The sequence below is a fragment of the Phocoena phocoena genome, chromosome 18, assembly GCF_963924675.1.
Source record: "Phocoena phocoena chromosome 18, mPhoPho1.1, whole genome shotgun sequence".
NCBI classification, from domain to species: Eukaryota; Metazoa; Chordata; class Mammalia; order Artiodactyla; family Phocoenidae; genus Phocoena; species Phocoena phocoena.
The window spans coordinates 53,501,016-53,521,275 of record NC_089236.1 but is presented as its reverse complement, the minus strand read 5'-3'; the positions used below and the strand labels follow the sequence as shown (position 1 = coordinate 53,521,275).

The 20,260-nt window shown below is 38.7% G+C and overlaps 1 protein-coding gene across 1 annotated transcript in view; it reads left to right on the top strand.

Moving 5' to 3' along the window:
• Nucleotides 1-17,493, top strand: part of OBI1 (ORC ubiquitin ligase 1) — a 44,758-nt gene extending 27,265 nt beyond the window's left edge. The window contains exon 6 of the mRNA XM_065896269.1: nt 15,978-17,493. Within this exon, the coding sequence (XP_065752341.1) occupies nt 15,978-17,493 (1,516 nt within the window). The remainder of the gene's footprint in view (nt 1-15,977) is intronic.
• The last annotated feature ends 2,767 nt before the right edge of the window (nt 17,494-20,260 follow it).

Here is a 20,260-nt window from a genome sequence, read left to right as displayed (position 1 = left end):
ACAAAATAAATACTCTTTCTGACCCCTAAAGTAGGTTAGGTTCCCTTGCTGTAATTTCTCTTACTACCTTGTACTTTCCCTTTTTAGCACATATCCCAATTACTAATAATTAATGTTTTGTGTAATTATTTGTTTCATGTTCTTCTGTTTGAGTGAGGACTATAGTTTTATTCACGGTTGTAGCCCTGCATTTTATAGTGTTCTGGCTAATATTCTGCTCCTAGTATATATTTGTTGAGTAAATGAATAAAAATGTAGCTCCCAAGACTATGAGAAAACAGACAGACAAATCCAGAATATGGTACAATCAATTGGAAAAATGACCAGATTTCTTCATTAAATCATTGGCAAAATGGGAGGGGAAGCCTGATTTACAATAAAAGAGGACTAAGAGATATAATAACCAAATGCAGTTCATGGATTTTGTTTGGATATTGATTAATAACAAATGTCAGAAGACATTTTTGAGGCAATTGGATATATTTGAATATGAACTAGATATTAGATGATACCAAAGAATTACTGTTAATTTTGTTTAGGTCTTATGGTTACTTAACAAAATGTCCATGTTTTTTTTAGAAATGCATACTAAAATATGAACTATAGTATATTTTAACAAAAAAAGGGATATATATATATATATATATATGTGAAATGAGGCAAAATCTTGATAATTCTTGAATGTGGGTGATGAGTATATGGAGTTTTTCCTGTTCTCCGATTAAAACCAACAAAACATAGTCCTTGCTTCCAGGAAGTTCATAATCTAATGAAGATGAGAAAAAATACATGAAACAATTAAATACTAAATAGTTACTAAGTCAAATAGCAGAGACAGCAATATGAGTTCACAGAATGGCCAGTTGGTTGGAGTGACGAGAGTCTTTATCTAAGAGGCAGGACTTGAGCCCAGCTTTGAAAGATGGAGATTTCAGTGAAGAGGAAGGCATTCTGAGCAAGAGGAAACAGCTTGAGCGGTTAGCAGTATTAAGAGGTCCCTTCAGCTCTAGTTCCTTGTCTCCAGAGTAGCCACAAGTCATGCCCAAGAAAACACGGTGGCTTCCTTCTCAAACTCAGCAGAGCAGAGGTCCTCTGTGTAATTTGCACATCTCTCCATTGTGACCATCATCATCCCACTTAAACAGCTGGTTAGCACAATTCCACTACATCTAGTACTCCACTACATTCTGCTCTAAGCAGAAAGGCCTGTTCTCAGTCTCCTATTTAATGGGGAATGCCAAGTGTCACACCTCCACATGATAAGAAACAAGAATAAGAAGCTGAAGGGAGGACTTTAGAATTGCATTTCTCTATTCCTGAACTGTGCCAGGAAGTGTGATATATTTGTCCATGATAGAGGAGTTCCTTAGTGATTTTTTCGCTCGAAGGGGTATGAAGAATTGATTTGTAAAGCATTTGAGAGTCCCATGCCCTCTCTCTGAGATCTCTGTTCAGTTGTGACATTTTTTTTGTTCTAGTCACGCTAGGCAGAGTTTGTGCCATGTTGCCGCCTATCATGAGGCTTTAGCGGAGCAGATGTCCATGCCCTTAGCTTCTAACTTAACCTTAAAGCGTAGGGTATAAAGCTCCATATACAAAATTCCATAGGTCATTTAAATCAAACCTGGTTATAATTGGATTAATGGCTTTCCTTTCTATAAATATGTGTTTGGGAATGTCATTGTATCTTTAGTGAGATCTGTGGGTTTGATACTATGGTAGTGTTAAGCATCATTTTTACTGCCCAGCAGCCCGAAGGCTTATCATTATGGACCAGTCTTCACCCATGCCTCAGCTCCTTCTGGGGGAAGATAAAGGCTCCAGGTACTCTCTAGATGGTGAGCAGTATTTCCTATTATTAGTACATGAAAAAAGTGCTCTGAGGAGGAAAGAATAGACTTCATAAGTCATAACCTGCATGTTCTTCCCTTCTTCCTGTATTTGTGTTCCTTGAGCCGTCTTATCAACTCCCATGGCTTTAATAATCATCTACTTGTATGTCTGAGATTGCAAAACAAAATCTAAATCTTTGGCCTTGCCTTTTCTCCTAAACTGTAGATTAGTGTTTCCATCTATCTATTTTATACTTTCACTCAAGATCCTATACCTTAAATTCACCACAAAGCACAGTAGTTAAATAAATGCTTGGTTCTGGAGACAACAGTACCTGGATTCAAATTTCCTTTCTTCCACTCTGTCTCTCTTTTCCCTACCCAGTTCAGTTTCACCATGCTCAAAATTGCTTTTTATAAAGTATAAATCACACTATTAAATCTCCTATCTGAAACTATCCAGTGTTTTCCTAAAATAAAATCCAGACCCTTCACGAACTAGTCTGTGCTTGCTTATTCCACTTCATCTCATTCTCATTCCCCCAGCTAATCCTGCTCTAGCCATACTGGTCTTCTGTTTCTACAACATGCTGGACTTTTTCCCTCTGCTTAGAATGTTTTGCTTCTGCATCGTTATGTGGCTGTCTCCTTTTGTCGTCAGAGTCAGAGAGGCTTTCCTGACCATTCAGTCTAAAGCAGCCCTCTGAGGCTGTCCTTGTGACCTTACTCTTGTGGAGTTTAGAATGGAGAAGACAGAACAAGAGGTCAAGCAACTAAACAAACATGGTAATTTCAGTGATAAAGGCTAAGACAGTAATACTGTAACATTGGTTGTGCATTAACTATGGGCTCTGTTATAAGTACATCTCAAGTTTTAACTCATTTAAACCTCACCGGAACCTATAAGATAGGTACTCCTACTGAGCACATTTCACAAAAGATAAAAACTGAGATACAAAAAGTTTAAGTATCTTCCCCCAAATCACAGCGCTAGTAAGTAGACAGAGTTCAGTTCTAGAGAGTCTGGCTCTGGAGCCTGTGCTCATAATCACATGCTATATTGCTTTGCCATGCCATGATTTTATCACTACTGTTAAGAAAACATAGGCAGAACGCTCTATGACATAAATTACAGAAAGATCCTTTTTGACCCACCTCCTAGGGAAATGGAAATAAAAATAAACAAATGGGACCTAATGACACTTAAAAGCTTTTGCACAGCAAAGGAAACCATAAGCAAGACGAAAAGACAACCCTCAGAATGGGAGAAAATATTCGCTAATAAAGCAACTGACAAAGGATTAATCTCCAGAATATACAGCCAGCTCATGTAGCTCAATATCAAAAAAGCAAACAATCCAATCCAAAAATGGGCAGAAGACCTAAATAGACATTTCTCCAAAGAAGACATACAGATTGCCAACAAATACATGAAAGGATGCTCAGCATCACTGATCATTAGAGAAATGCAAATCAAAACTACAATGAAGTATCACCTCACACCAGTCAGAACGACCATCATCAAACAATCTACAAACAATAAATGCTGGAGAGGGTGTGGAGAAAAGGGAACCCTCTTGCACTGTTGGTGGGAATGTAAATTGATACAGCCACTATGAAGAACAGTATGGAGGTTACTTTAAAAACTACAAATAGAACTACCATATGACCCAGCAATCCCACTACTGGGCATATACCCTGAGAAAACCATAATTCAAAAAGAGTCATGTACCACAATGTTCATTGCAGCTCTACTTACAATAGCCAGTACATGGAAGCACCCTAAGTGTCCATTGACAGATGAATGGATAAAGAATATGTGGGGCTTCCCTGGTGGCACAGTGGTTGAGAGTCCGCCTGCCGATGCAGGGGACGCGGCTTCATGCCCCAGTCTGGGAAGATCCCACATGCCGCGGAGCGGCTGGGCCCGTGAGCCATGGCCAGTGAGCCTGCGTGTCCGGAACCTGTGTTCCACAACGGGAGAGGCCACAACAGTGAGAGGCCCGCATACCGCAAAAAAAAAAAAAAAAAAAGAATATGTGGCACATATACACAATGGATTATTACTCAGCCATAAAAAGAAAGGAAATTGAGTTATTTATAGTGAGGTGGATGGACCTAGAGACTGTCATACAGAGTAAGTCAGAAAGAGAAAAACAAATACCATATGCTAACACATATATATAGTATGCTAACACATATATATATATATAGGAATATAAAAAAAATGCTTCTGAAGAACCTAGGGGCAGGACAGGAATAAAGACACAGACGTAGAGAATGGACTTGAGGACACAGGGAGGGGGAAGGGTAAGCTGGGATGAAGTGAGAGAGTGGCATGGACATATATACACTACCAAATATAAAACAGATAGCTAGTGGGAAGCAGCCGCATAGCACAGGGAGGTCAGTTCGGTGCTTTGTGACCACCTAGAGGGGTGGGATAAAGAGGGTGGGAGGGAGACGCAAGAGGGAGGGGATATGGAGATATATGTATATGTACAGCTGATTCACTTTGTTTCACAGCAGAAACTAACACACCACTGTAGAGCAATTATACTCCAATAAAGATGTTAAAAAAAAAAAAGGAAGTAGAAGGTGCGGAAACAAGGGGCTGCTTCCGTCCTCCCACCCTTCTCGTTCTTTAATGTTTAACAGTGGCTTTATGAGGTGAATGCTTGAAAGTATTCAACATTAAATTCAATGTACTTCACATTAATTGTTTGCAAATACATCGTTAGCAATTCTTAAATATTTCAAATCAACTAACTTGAAGTGCAGAAGGCTTGTTCTCAAATAACTTCTGAGGTGACATGAAAACTGAAAGCAGCCTATGACTTGAGTCCAGCCTTGCTGTCTATGTCCTTCACTTGCAAAACCCCAGCACCTGAGAGGCACCTGATAAATACTTGCTGAATAACTAAATAAGTAGATAAATAACATTCGATAAATTGACCTGTTGGGGCCATTGCTTTCTTTATATAAAATGTGGATAATGTACTGTTTTGAGGATTAAAGGAAATAATTGTATGTCCTTGGCACAGCATGTAACACAAAGAACTGGTAGAGGTTTGTGTCTAAGTAACTGTATCCATTATCCATCCCACACAAAAGATTGTTTATCCTCTTGCTTTGTTCCTATGCTCCTTCATGGCTTTACTACTGGTCCGGTTGCCTAAGATAAAAACTCCAGGGCTTCCCTGGTGGCGCAGTGGTTGAGAGCCCGCCTGCCGATGCAGGGGACATGGGTTCGTGCCCCGGTCCGGGAAGATCCCACATGCTGCGGAGCGGCTGGGCCCGTGAGCCATGGCCCCTGAGCCTGCGCATCCGGAGCCTGTGCTCCGCAATGGGAGAGGCCACAACAGTGAGAGGCCCGCGTACCACAAACAAACAAACAAACAAAAAACTCCAGTCTTCCTATGTTTCTCCACCCCTTGTCCTCACCCCACACCTAACTGTTCAGTATATTCTATCCTACCTATTAAATGCCTTGGTAATGCATCTTCTTCTTGTTCCCACTAGTTTAGATCCAGATGATTTCATGCTTAGCCGATTTTAACAACCTTCCGACTGATTGCTCTTCTTTTCTTCTCTCAACTCTGGAGCATCTGCTTTATTGTTGCCTGAATTCTAAAATATAACTTTGATCATCTCACTGCCTTGCTTAATAACCTTTGGTGATTTCCCATTGCTCACAAATTGAAGCCCAAATTTCTTAGTACAGTACAGGAGCCGCTTTCCCAATATGATTTCAGCTTAGCCTTCTTAGCACCTCTCCAACCTTCTTCTTCTTATACTCTGCTGTGGCCATGCTGAATTTCTCCCTGGGCCAAGATTTGCCATGTTATGACATGTACCTTAGCTCATGTCTTTTCCTTTGCCTTCCCTGGTCCTCTCCATTAGCCTCTCTGTTTTTATTCTGCCTGGTTAATCCCTACCCATCCTTTGAGATCGAGCCCAGTTGTCAGTTTATCTATGAGACCCTCCGAGATTTCCAAGATGATTCTTTTATCATACTGTTTTAAGGATTACATCGTATACTGACCAGCTCTGACTGTCATGCTCAGTTAATCTGCCAGCTCCTTGGAACTAATACATTTTTTTTTTTGGCCACACCACACGGCTTGCGGGATCTTATTTCCCCAACCAGGGATCAAACCCATGCCTCCTGTGATGGAAGCGCAGAGTTCTAACCACTGGACTGCCAGGGAATGCCCAAGACATGTTTTTCTTTTTTTTTTTTTTTTTTAATGAACTCAGTGTGTATCTGTATAAAGTGTGAGTGTTTGTGTGTGTGTATTTTTCCTCTGGGACATGGCAGAAGGAAGGAGTCTTTACACTCTAATACTTTATACTGCTGCTTGGAGGGAACTGACCAGGGAATTAAGATCTTGAGCTTTCTTGAAGCTTAAGGGATATAGGGTTTAAGAGGGCAGAAAGTCAGAGATTCCTGGCATTCTCCAAATGAGGAGAGTAGAGGGATTTCCTGAAGTTTTCCAAAATTGTACTAGAGATTGAGAGATAGAAAGAGGAAAAGAGGAGGTAGTGTCAGGGCTTGCCTGGCTCCAGGACGATGTTTCTGGTCTGAGTCACCTTACTTGAACCAGGTTTTCCTGCCCTTACCTGTCTCCATGGTGACAGTGAGCTGTGCCCCTTCCTGGTTCACAGGTCTGCTCTTCCTAAACTGTGTCTCAAGATGTGCCAGTACTACACCTGGCTTCCTCAGCAGCATCTCTGCTCTTGCTAGCCTTGGCTGTTCTCTCTTCTTGACCTTTTCTGGCCTTTTTTGTTTCTCACGATTCTGTTCTGACAAATGCCATGATTCCTGGTATTTGACCCCAGCCTGATCCGTTGACTGATTCTGCTGTGCCCTTTGGTTTTCCCGGAAGGGGAACTTGTAGACTGTCAGGGGAGCCTGATGATACCCTGGGGCCAGACTGTGACAGCTGGGTGTGCTCAGGCCCCTCAGCTGCCTGAGGGGCCCTTCTCTGGCTACTCAGCTAATTGGGGGTGGACATTTACTGCAGTTTTCTGTCAACTTGCCTTTATTATATTGATAAGATATTTTAGGAGCCTGTAGTGCATGCTAATGACTAAGCGGTAAGGTTGTCAGAAAGATTACGAACTGCGTGAGAACAAGGATAATGTCTTCTACTCCTTTTGTTTTCCTTCCTCATCACCTCTCAGCATGCCTTAGTCCTCAATAACTATCATCTGAGCAATAATTACAGAGTGGCTGGATCACAGTTTTTTGTTTTATTTTGTTTCATGTTGTTCTTCATGCTGAGAGAGAGAGATTGATTTAACTGTAGTGAAAAATGTATAGATACTATTAGTTCAGAGATTTTTAAGTATGCTTTTTTTCACCCAACAACAGTTGCATTCTTTTATACTATTGAGATTTTATTTTTGTTGTTAAGGTTAGTATATTTTGGGAAAAGGTATAAATCCTTTATTCCTCTGAGAACTGTAAAAAGATATGAAATAGCATGTCTCGAGGTTCTCTCCTTCCATGAAAGATTAGGATCGCCATTTATGTCATGTCAACTTTGAGGCTGATCTTTTAGGGCAGAAAATTAGGGCATTTCTGCATGGAATTGAAATGAGATATATTTAACAAATAGAATGGAATTTATTCCACAGTAAAAAGAGTAGTCCATCTTCAGGCAGTGAATATAGATGTGGTTTAGCCCTTTTTAGAGACTTAACCACAAAAAAGAACCTGTTCCTCTTCAATTTACATATGCTGCCCAGCACTTGGGTGTTTTCTATTAGGAATTTCTAGGTATTGCAGCAAGAACTTTCACCACAATTTTTAAATACAAATGCATGGTTAGTTCAATAAAATAAACACACACAATAAACCTTTCTTTAAAGTTGTGTTAATAATACGAGCTTTTCTTTTTGGCTGCGTTGAGTCTTTGTTGCTGCATGCGGGCTTTCTCTAGTTGTGAGCAGGAGCTACTCTTCGTTGTGGTGCACAGGCTTCTCATTGCTGTAGCTTCTCTTGTTGTGGAGCACGGGCTCTAGGCGTGCAGTCTTCAATAGTTGCAGCATGCGGGCTCAGTAGTTGTGGCACGCGGGCCCTAGAGTGCACGGACTTCAGTAGTTGTGGCGTGTGGGCTCAGTAGTTGTGATGAATGGGCTTAGTTGCTCCATGGCATGTGGGATCTTCCCAGACCAGGAATCAAACCCGTGTCCCCTTCATTGGCAGGCGGATTCTTAAGCAGTGTGCCACCAGGGAAGTTCCTGAGCTATTATTTTTAAACTCTGTTCTCCATTTGAAAGCTTGCCAATCAGACTCTTATTTTTTTTTTTTTTTTTTTGCGGTACGCGGGCCTCTCACTGTTGTGGCCTCTCTCGTTGCGGAGCACAGGCTCCGGACGCGCAGGCTCAGTGGCCATGGCTCACAGGCCCAGCCGCTCCGCAGCATGTGGGATCTTCCCGGACCAGGGCACGAACCCGCGTCCCCTGCATCGGCAGGTGGACTCTCAACCACTGCGCCACTAGGGAAGCCCTACCTTAATTTTTAAACAGGACTTTTGGGAGGTGGAGGAAGAAGGAATGGCTGCAAGGGCCTTAATTCTTTGTCTAGTTCCACTGTCCATGTGACCTTTGTCTTTAGGGGGAAATTGTGGCTTTTTTTTATTCTTCCAAATATTGGAGCACTTTCTGTTTTGTGATAAATATAACAATATAAGATGAAATATAACATAGCTTGTGTTTTTTATTCCTATTAGAACCCTAGATAAGTAAGGACCTATGTGATATTTAGGTCCTAAAATTATACATTTAAAATTTTGCTCATTTCACATTGGTACCTTTGTTTCCATGTAGTTGAAGATGCCTGCTGATTGTGCATGAGGTAGACAAGAAGATAATATATGCTTTTTACACATAGCACAATTAAAGATGGAGCTTCCAGTTTATGGTTCTGGTTCAGATTTAGTATTCATATCTGGTTAAAATAGTCATGCTTTTTGGGTTGGCATTTGCCAGGTTGATCTGTCTGTGCTGTAGTTTCCTGCAAGGCCATTTTAATAAATGATCTTTGGAAGTTTGAAAATACTCTTGAACTTATACCTAGAACATAATAGGTGTTTGATAAATATTTATTGGCTTTGTGCATACATATCTGAATGTATTTCTACATCTTGTTATTTCCTCTCCATATTTCTAATAGCAAATGTATGTATTAATAAATAGTACAACAATTTTAGTCCCTTGACCATATATACAGACTTGGCACTCAGTAGACATGCTTGCGTTTTATACTATGTCATAGTATAAATAGGTGCTGACATTATTTAAGAAAGGATCTCATGTTCAAGCATCTCATATGGCTTCATACATGGTGTTTGGACTCAGACAGACTTGGCTTCTTGCTGCTTCCTTTCTGCATAACCTGGAAAAAGAGACAACCTTTTTAAGCATCTCATTTTTCATCTTTAAAATAAGAATAATAGATCTTGCTTCATAAAGTTAACATGACAATTAAATTAGGTAAGTTAATATATATCAAGCATATAGCAATGTCCTTGACACAAGTAAACTTTCAGTGAATTGTGGCTGCTGCTGTTATTGTCACCAGCGTTGTCGTTAGTAGTCACTTAGAGCATTGTGGAAGATTTGTCTGTTACATTTAATTTTGGTAATTTCCATCCCCAGAGTTCACTTGCCTTTATTTATTTATTTATTCGGATGTTGGGCCAGGGAATAGAAACATTATCTTGAGTCTTCAGGAGGGAAGAGGTTTTTCCTGTTCTCTTTTGGTATGCCTCATGTTGTTTAATATGTTTTTGTGGACTCAACTAGTGTGACAGGGATTGGCTATAGACAGTACTTTTATGATTAACAGATTCTCTAGGAATGTAACATTTTCATAAGTGTTTCATTTTAAACAGAGAAAACTCTCTTGAAGAAACACTGGCAAGTCATCAGGTTCAGCAGTGGATTAAAATGTATAGGGCACTTTCCAAAGCTTCTCTAGTAGTTTAAAGACAGAACGCTCTACCCCATCCTCCTGATACATACACAGGGATGAGGGTAGATATGAGTAATGCACAGACAGCTCATTGGGAGCAGGTGAGAGAAAGGCCCCCACCACCAAGTACAGTTTTGAGCTGCCGACAGTGCCGGTCCTCCCTGTGTTCTTTCCCTGGAGTACGCCTCCTCCGCATCCTGTACACACATGTGTACAGCAGAGCACAGCACTGGACCTCCCCCTTTCCTTCCCAGCCCTGCCCAAACTCAGATCCTAAAGAGCTCATATCACAGACCACTCACTGAAGTTCTGTGTAATCAAAAAGAGGCATTTGCAAACTTAAGGAATCTTTAACCCATATATTATGCTGTAGGAGAAAATACTTAGGAAGGGGAAAGGAACAGTAGAAAATCTTTTCCCCTAAAACTTTTATGTCTCTTCCATGTTTTAAGAAGATACTTTCCTAGTATCTCCATAAGTCAGGGAATGAGAAGATATGCAACTGCAGTTATATAGCCAGGCATCTCTGCAATAAAATTTACTGTATGCCTGGGTCATTCTTTTCTTAGGTAAATGTAACAGTTCTTTCAAAAACAATTATTGAGGCTCACTCAAGTTTACTTGGTTTTCCCACATACCAAGCATTACTTTAGTACAGGTAATCCTCACTTTGCATGGTTGTATAGAATCATAAAAATGACCATTCAACCTAAAACCATGCAAAGCAATCTCAATAATCAGTGAGAAAAATCAAATTGTTCTATAAACTTTAATAATTTTTATCAAAACATTAAATCTCTTACTGTCAGTTATAAATGTATATGAAGATGAAAAAATAGTAAAACTGATACTTATTTAGTACATTAATATTTTTATAGTACAATTTAAAACATTAGAAACATTGAGAATTGAAATGTTTTATTTCTTTATAAAAAACTTACGGAGAATAATTTGAATAGTGCTTGCCTTCTTAGCGTATAGCTTATGATATGAAGGCAGCAACTTTTCTAACGCTTCAACAACTATTCCTAAGTTTGCATCAGCTTTACATTTAATCCTGTTGTGCTTTCAGTATTGTGAAATAGCTCCATGTTGCTTTAATGTGAAGTTTTTTGCCAGCCTGTCACTTCCTCTAGACATCTTTATCCTTTTCATCACAGCCACTTCTTTCATTTATGTCAACAAGTTCGCCTTTCCCAAGTTCCTCTGGCTTACCTAGGATGTCTCAAATAGTGACATTTTCAACATTCCCACAGTCAGCTATTCTTCTCTACACTTACATTTGATTCTAACTTTACTACTGGCATTAATCACTTTTCCATTTCTTTGCCAAACCTCATCTTTGTTGCCTAGTGCTATCTTTTGATTATCCATTTTTGTAAATGTCATGTGACAGCACAACTATATGTTTTATTGTCTGTGTATGAAGTGAATAACAGGTGCACAGTCACTTTCAGACTTTGAGAGAAGTGACCTGATTGGTCACTGTTCATGATGCACGGTCTGTTGTTTATATAGTGTTTTGTGAACTGAAAAGCTGGCAGTGAAGTTTTACTTTATGCAGCTACTCACAGTTAATATAATGTGGTAAATTTGAACCATGTTGTTCAGTGACTGGTGGTATTTAACTAAACTGTGGTAACTGAAATTTGTGCATATCGAAACCATCAAGGACCTCGATTTTGAAGACCTATCAGGCTGGATCACAAAAGCTGGTCCATATCCAAAGATTGCTTTCACTTTGTTTCACTCTTACCTCAGGTAGTAAGTAAGGAGAATATATAAAATCAAAGGTACGTGGAAGGCAGAGGGGCTCACTTCCCCAGAACCCCTCTTGTTCCTCAAGAAGATGTTTCTGAAGTTTGGTGGTCTCAGCAACCCACTGGGCTTTGCTGCATTAATCCCTTTTGTTGGGGCTGCCATTGAGAACTAGAGGGGCAAAGTAAATTACTCAAGTTTCACAGCTAGTTAATGGCTGCATAGCACTAGAGGTTAATTCTTTTGACACTTGGTTCTGGCATTTATTCTTTTATCACATTGGCTTTCTTCTGACACTCTTCAAACACGTCCTGTTCCTCCTGTGTGATGAGCTATGAGAAAATGTGGTCTTGGGAACTTTTCATTATTAGAGATGCCCTTACTCTAGTTATAATACCTCAGAGGTCAAACCAATAGGACTTTTCATTTCTCTTACTTCTAGTAGGGACAGGACCAGTCTTGTACTTATGTAGCTTTTTGAACAGGGGAGCTCTCAGCCATAATGTGTACATCAGTTAACGTTGCAAGATGAAGAATCCTTTAAGCTTCTCCTTAGATTTTAGCAAAACACACTTCTGATATCAGATGCAGCCCCCAAACTGCTTTATGTTTTCTCTGACATAATGAAGCCCTTGGCCATCACTGCTGCTTTGAAAATCAAAGCCTTCTGGTCTCTAATGGAATGTTTATAAAAATACTCCATTTTGAAATTTGTGCAGGAAAAGGAAGTATGGTAAATGATATTAGAAATCCCTCTGGCTTGCCTTCTTAATGTTATGTAGTCTGGAAATATCTGGAATTAGTGTGAATAAGAGAGTATTAATACCCAAAGTTAAATAAGCTCTTATCCTCATTGTTTTCATCCATGGAAGTATAGCATCAGGTGTGCATCTCTAATTGTTATTTCTATATGATCAAGTAAGTTGTCTCTTGCCAAATTTAATATTGGTATCTAGGGTAAGCTAAAAATATGTCAGAAGTCTCATCTGTTTGCATTCTTTTGCTAAGGTGAAAGTGGAAAGTGTTTTTGGATGGAGTAGAGTGTAGAACAGCAAGCCTGTACAATAAAAAGAACTATACTGTGTATGTATGTCATTCTCTGTTGCTTTCTCTGGTGTCAGTGAAAAAAAGAAAATAAGCAGTCAAATGTATGAAACATTTAGTTTAGTAATATAGTGACTCATAATGCTTACGTGTGAAAGAGACCCAAGGACCTTTGGATTATCCTGTGGTGTTGGCTCTGTCTTGATGTAAGGCATTGATGTATCTTAAAGTAAGAAAATAACATCTATTCAAAACATATTTAATGAGAAACTACTGTGTACTGTGAATTGTTCTAGGGAGCTAGCCATAATTCCTGCTTTCCTGGAGCTTATACTCTAATGGTGAAGAGAGAGACAGAAAACAGATAAGCTACATGGACTGATAAATTAATTGATCAGTTCATTGGGTTTCACTATATATTTCTTTTAGTTTGCCCACCAGCACAGTTCCCTTATTAGAATGGTAAAAAGGTCTGAATATTTGAAGTGTTACAGACTTGCAGAGTATTGAAATAGAACTTAGGGGAGTTGAGGGCATTGACCTTTTAGAAAACAGCCGGCTCCATCAGTGACTCCTCCTTGCTTGTCCCTCTCATATGTGCTTAGTTGCTGGCCTCTGTTGTTAGTTCTCATGGCACTTCAGCTTTCTCTCTGAAGTAATACAAAAAATATACTTAGGCTATCATTTTGACTTCAGCTCAGAACATTTGTTAACTAACTTCTTTTAAAAACATAATAATAAAAAAATTAGGGGCAAATATAGCATCATAAAATGACATTATGTCTGAAATTCCAGACTAAAATCTAGAATAAGAAGCTGCTAATATTTGGAGAAACATTCCTTATTTGTCACTACTTATGTAGGCCTTTGAGTTCCCAAGGACATCCTTTGGTAACAGCTGACTTACTATCTAGTAACATTATTTGCTTTTAAACCATTTGATTTTATTTTTCATCTGAGGATAGTTTTATTATAAAAATTGCACTTAAGAAAAAGCAAATTTTGTCTTGGCAAGCAAATTTAAGGCTGTCACTTTTGCTGTTTGCATTAAATAAACATGCTACATAGTTTTTCCATTTAAAAATATGTGGGTTGTTTGATTATGCCAGAGTAGTTACAGTCAAGAACCCACAAATATTTATTTTTTACTTTTTTTAACTTTTTGACCACACTGCACAGTATGTGGGGTCTTAGTTCCCTGACCAGGGACTGAACCCGAACCCCCTGCATTGGAAGTGGGGAGTCTTAACCACTGGACAGCCAGGGAAGTCCCAAGAACTCACAGATATTTTTGCTGAATGAACTTAAAGATCTTTGTCCACCTTTTAAAATTCTCTTGCAGAAACTACCACTCTGTCAAATACTACATATACAAAACAAAACATTTTTCTTTGGTGAAAAAGGAAAAACTCCCATCATTCATTTAACCAAATACTCATAGTAGTAAACTTTGTCTTTAAAACAAGGAGGCTTGTGGGCTTCCCTGGTGGCGCAGTGGTTGAGAGTCCGCCTGCCGACGCAGGGGACACGGGTTTGTGCCCCGGTCCAGGAAGATCCCACATGCCGCGGAGCGGCTGGGCCTGTGAGCCATGGCCGCTGAGCCTGCGTGTCCGGAGCCTGTGCTCCGCAACGGGAGAGGCCACAACAGTGAGAGGCCCGTGTACCGCAAAAAAAAAACCAACAAAAAAAACCAAGGAGGCTTGTTACTGAAGTTGCTCTGGTGTTTGCTTTGATTTTTAGAGGTTGATGGGAGTGTGCTCTTTCTGGGAGATCAGTTAATTGCAGTGAGTAGGTCAGTATTTGGCAACATGTCTTTTAAGGTCCTTTCTAACCCTGAGATTTTATGAATCTATATTTACCTTTGTCCCTGCTTTTTTCCCTTAGTGCCAAGAGCAGGGATCATGTAGGGGAGGAGCTGGAGAGTGAACTGGGCTACAGTTTAGGAGGAGGTGATGGGTGTTGAATGAGAGTCATACAACATATAGTTGTTGACGCAAAGAGGTACAGTTACTGTTGGCTTCTTCTCCGTTTTAATTTTTTAATACTTAGTACATTTTCTTAATTGTAATTATTCTTTTGTAATTAGGGAAAAAAGAAAGAAAAAGATAAACCCATAGATTAAAACAATTTGTAGAAGTCACCTTCTCAAGTACCTTGCTCAAAACAGACAATCCCTGAATTCTTCAAGATGGGCCTATATTTACGTCATCAAAAAGATGATTAAGAAAAAGCTTTTTTTTTTTTTTTTTTTTAAAAGCTTTTTAAAAGAACTTCTGTGGAGAGAAGTTATTTTTCATGGGGTTAGAATGTAAGACTTATGGTTACTGACTCATAAGAAGCAGTTTCCTGAAAGATGAAATTTCCTTTGGTATTCAGATCAGATAGAATTTAAGATAGATACTTTATGTCCCTTGGAGCTGGGACAGTCTTATTGATCCTTTTATTGTCAGCTCCAAATATACCATGAGCCATACTAGGTGCTCAAAACTTGTTTTCTTAGCTGAACCCCAGTACCCATTCTTAAGGGAATAGTGGAAACAAGGTAATCCCAAGTGAGAGGAGTGATTTTTTGTTGTGTTCTTTTTCATTTATTCTTCAAAATGTTCCTTTTCAGAAAATGTGAAAATGTTTTTATGTGTAATACATTGGAAGCACAAGCATTGACTTTGTACCTCAAAGTTGGAAGAAATGAAATTGATGTCCCACACAGTTGTGAAATGCCAAAAATAAGTAGAGCTGAAATGAATTAAAGCCCAGTATTCAGAAAGGCCAAGTAAAAACCTCAGATCAAGGGTAGCTACAATTGAAAGGATCAAAATAAGTATTTAAACCCACTCCTGCTGGAACTGCTAAGATTTCTGAATTTCAAATTGGCATTTTATGTTTGACAAGGTGACATTGTATAAGGAATGTATTGTAAAACAGTGCTGTACTATAGGAAAATGATTGAATGTAAATATTTCAAGATGTGGACCACTGTTCAAATGTTATCATAAATCTTTGCCATTGTTTTAGGATATAACTCTTCATGCATATATGAGCTGAATTGATAGTGCCAGCTCTTAAGAGGGAAATTATCAGTGAGTTTCTGCCTCACTGCTACTACTAGTATGATTTGACCACAGAAGTATCCTATTAGGCCTTTGCCATTATTATCATATGCTTATTAGTACATAAATGGGGAAACCCTCTTTTGAAGGTACTACATCTGTCATTGCTCTTATCCTGTTCATTGAGTGGTCTGAAGTGTCACTGTTATGTGAAATTAGAATGGGTGGAGACAATTTGCACTCTTAAACTTCGAAAAGGAAAGAAAAAGTCTTGAACTATAAGGTTAACGATCCTTCCATTCTTTGTAGGTTTGGAAGGTTTACAGTAGCTGCTCTTCAGTCCAAAGTAGAACAGTATGAACGTGAAACCAATCGCCTCAAGAAAGCCCTGGAACGAAGTGATAAATATATAGAGGAACTAGAGTCTCAAATTACACAGCTAAAAAATTCAACTGATGAGAAGGAAGCTATGAATTCCATTTGCCAGAGAGCACTTTCTACAGATGGCAAGGGGAGCAAAGGCACCGAGGAGGATATGGCATCCAAGAATCAAGGTGATGGTGCCAGAAAGCAGCTTGGCTCATCAACCTTGAATTCACACCTGGCAAAACCTTCTAGCAGTTCTGTCAGACAGGAAAGCACCAGCAAAACAGAACCAAATTGTTCTAAGAACAAAGACTTATATCACAAACGGGTGGAAATAATGTTAGATGTGACAGATACAAGTATGGATACTTATTTGGAAAGAGAATGGGGTAATAAGCCAAGTGATTGTGTATCCTACAAAGATGAAGAACTCTATGATCTTCCAGCTCCCTGTACTCCTTTGTCCCTTAGTTGCCTTCAGCTCAATACGCCAGAAAATAGAGAGAGCTCTGTGGTCAAAGCGGGAGGTTCCAGAAAGCACTCAAACCATCTCAGAAAACTGGTGTTTGATGATTTTTGTGATTCTCCGAATGTTTGTAATAAAGATTCTTCAGAAGATGATAGAAGTGAAAGTGAGAAGAAATCAGAATGTTTTACTTCCCCAAAGACAGGGTTTTGGGATTGTTGTTCCACGAGCTATGACCCCAGCTTGGATTTTGAAAGCTCAGAAGAGAACACGATAGCAAATTGTGTTGGAGAAATTTCTTCAAAATTGAGTGAGAAATCAGGCTCATGTTTATCCAAGAGATTGAATTCTCTCCGCTCCTTTGAAATGAATCGGACAAGAACATCCAGCGAAGCATCAATGGATGCGGCTTACCTTGACAAAATCTCGGAGTTGGATTCAATGATGTCAGAGTCAGACAACAGCAAGAGCCCTTGTAATAACGGTTTTAAGTCATTGGATTTGGATGGCTTAGCAAAGTCATCTCAAGGCAGTGAATTCCTTGAGGAACCAGATAAGCTGGAAGAAAGAACTAAACCAAACCTTTCTAAAGGTTCTATAACTACTGATCAGTTAGAAAATGGAAATGAATGGAAACCCAATTCTTTTTTTCTCCTCTCTCCATCTGACCAGGAAATGAATGAAGATTTTTCACTCCATCCCAGTTCTAACCCAGGAACCAATGAAATCAAACCCCCAAGCTGTTTGTTTCAGACTGAGTTTTCCCAGGGTGTTTTGTTAAGCAGTTCACACAGGCTATTTGAAGATCAAAGGTTTGGGTCATCTTTGTTTAAGATGTCCTCAGAGATGCATGGTCTTCATAGCCACCTTCAGTCTCCCTGGTCTGCTTCCTTTGTGCCCGAAAAGAGGAATAAAAATGTGAATCAATCAACAAAAAGAAAAATCCAGAGCAGCCTTTCCAATGCCAGCCCATCAAAAGCAACTAAAAGTTGACTAATTAGAAAGGTGTCATTTATGTTTTTGTCCTGAGAGGAATATAAGATTTCAAAGTTAGTTTTTTCCCCTCATAAAAGCTCTATACCATTTTGAATTGATAATCTTTCGTCAGGTGTCAAGTCAGAATGGTGGATTAGCCTGTACCCAGGATACTTTTGTTCACTTTGAAGAGTTTTAGTCTTTTTCATTTTCATTTGGGGATCTTTTTGACCAGACAAGGTAGGGTGAGAGTTTCTTTTTAATGAATATTATACATATCTGGTTTGGGTATATTTTGTTTTCTTGAATCTTGATTTAACTATTGAGGTACAATGGCCTATTAGTAAGCCTCAGTTATCTTCAGAACTTGGAATTTTTAAATAAAACTTTCGGTGTTGTCCACATACTGCTCATAAGACACTTGAGTTTCTTTAAGGCTTTTCCTAGGGTGGAAATTATTTTGCCTGCCCCTTTTTATTTATGTTTAGTGATAGCCTAACTTTTATTCAAGGCCATGATGGAGAAATAGCACTCGAACCTTAGTCCAATACTCATCTACTTTTTTTTTAAGTTTTATGTATATGTTTGCATTTTTAACATTGGGTTCTGTCCAGTTTTTGTGAAAATGTGTTGCTAGTATGAAAGAATACATTTTCTATATGAAAATACTTGTTTTATGTCAGGTAGCTTTCATTCACTCATCTTTTTGTGTGTGTTGAAAATCAGAAATTGAGCCTACTTTAGCAAGAAGTCATGGAACAGTTGTGTTTGGAGGAGCCTAAACATGGTAGCTTCATCGTTTCAGATATACAGGTGCAGGAGCGCTCATTGCCAAGTTCTTGATCCACTTATGTCCCAGGGGAACTTTCTTTGGAGTGGTAAAGTTCTTGTTTGCATGTTACTGTTCTTCATGGAAGCTGTATGCATGGTAGCATTCTTGCTTGCACTGTTTTCCTTACTTAAGAAAAAGAAGTTTCAGTTGGCTAAAAGATTATCTGTTATGTAGGCCCCAAAAAACTTTTTCATGAAGAGTGTAAAGGGGGTGAGAATAGGTGAGCGAAGCACAATTTTTAATTTAGATTCTGAAAAGGTATATTATTCTAAACATGTTTGGTATGCCCATATAGGCCTTTAAAAATGGTTTGTATGTTAATGACTTGTTTATCTAATGTGCACTGAACATTTTACATTAATACTGTACCGTTTTACAGTAATACTGCATGCTTTTCTATGTGAATTGAATAAAGGATGTCAGAAGCACTGTAACCCTTGATGTCGGCTCATGTTGAATTAGCCTATAAAGACCAGTAAAACTTACCATTTTTTATTGATCTTTTAATATAGGGGTTGGTGGACTATGGCCTGTGGTCCAAATTCTGGCCTGTACCTGTTTTTGTGAAAGGCCTGTAAACCAAAAATGGTTTATAGATTTTTAATGGCTTTTAAAAATCCAAAGAATATTTCACAACACAGGAAAATGATATGAAATTCAAATTTCAGTGCTTTTAAATAAAGTCTTATTAGAACATGGCTGCACTTACTTGTTTACATTTTATCTAGGACTGCTTTTGCACTGAAACGGCAGAGTTGAATAGTCTTAACAGAGACCATATGGCCCACAAAGCCTAAAATATTTACTGTTTGGCCTTTTACAGAAAAATTTGCTGACCTCTGTTATAAGAGACTCAGGATTCAACAAAACCATAAAAGTATAAAAAGTCACTTTTATGATTTGGAGGATCATGACCTCTACTTTTAGAAGTAATAAGAGCCTCCTCCCCCCAAAACGGCTTAATATAAAGCATAATTTTTGTTCTATCATATTTTTTCCAATAAGTATTTATATATTACTTTGTCTTTCTGATAATGTTTAAGCTAATGGATACTCTCAGAGATATTGCAGTTTAAATATCTTTGACAATGTGGATATGCATTTGAAATTCTATTAAATGTAGAAATCTAACATTTCTGAATAGAGTAAATTTGGGGGTAAACCTCACTCTAAGTTTGTCTGTAACTCTTTTTTTTTAACCATGAGTGTGTTAGGTTTTAATACAAACTGACACTGTGCCATGGAAATGCAGAGTGTGTAACCTGATTTACTAGTGCCTAACCGGGTGAGGGTGTCTCTATTGGGTTAGAGTATTTCCTAGCTGCTTCAGAAACACTGCTCCATTCTCTCCAAAACAATATTTCATATATTAAATTTAAAAAAAGACTGCCATTCCTCAGTTGAAGGAAATAATCTGTGCAGGATCTGATTTTAATGACACATTCTCATTTGTACTCCTAATCTCTTTACCATAATCTGAAATGTCATGACAAATATGGTGGTCTCATTTTAAAATATATCTATTATATATACACACCCTAAAGCAAGACAAATACTTTTTTTTGAAACCAAGTACTTTGCTAACCTGTATCTCATGTAATCTTCTTTTCAAACTCTGTGAGCCAAGAATTAATTTTCCCCAGTTTACAAATAAGTGAGTTGAGAATTAGTTGTCACACAGCTAGAATGGGATTAGAACCCTGTCTCGGAGCTGGGCCTCTGACTCCAGACCTTGTACTCTTCCTCCCTCATGCATGGGATGCATGGGAGTTCACATTTATAGGCCAAAGGATGAATGGGTTTGAAGTTTCCAAGGATTCTTTTTAAAGTAGTATTTTGGAAGTATTAGCATGTTTCTTTTCAAGTAGCATTTAATTCCTGACTGTGTCCTCAATCTAAGTCTACTACTAAGTGGAAGCTCAGTGATGGGAGTCGTGTGTGTGCCACTTTTAA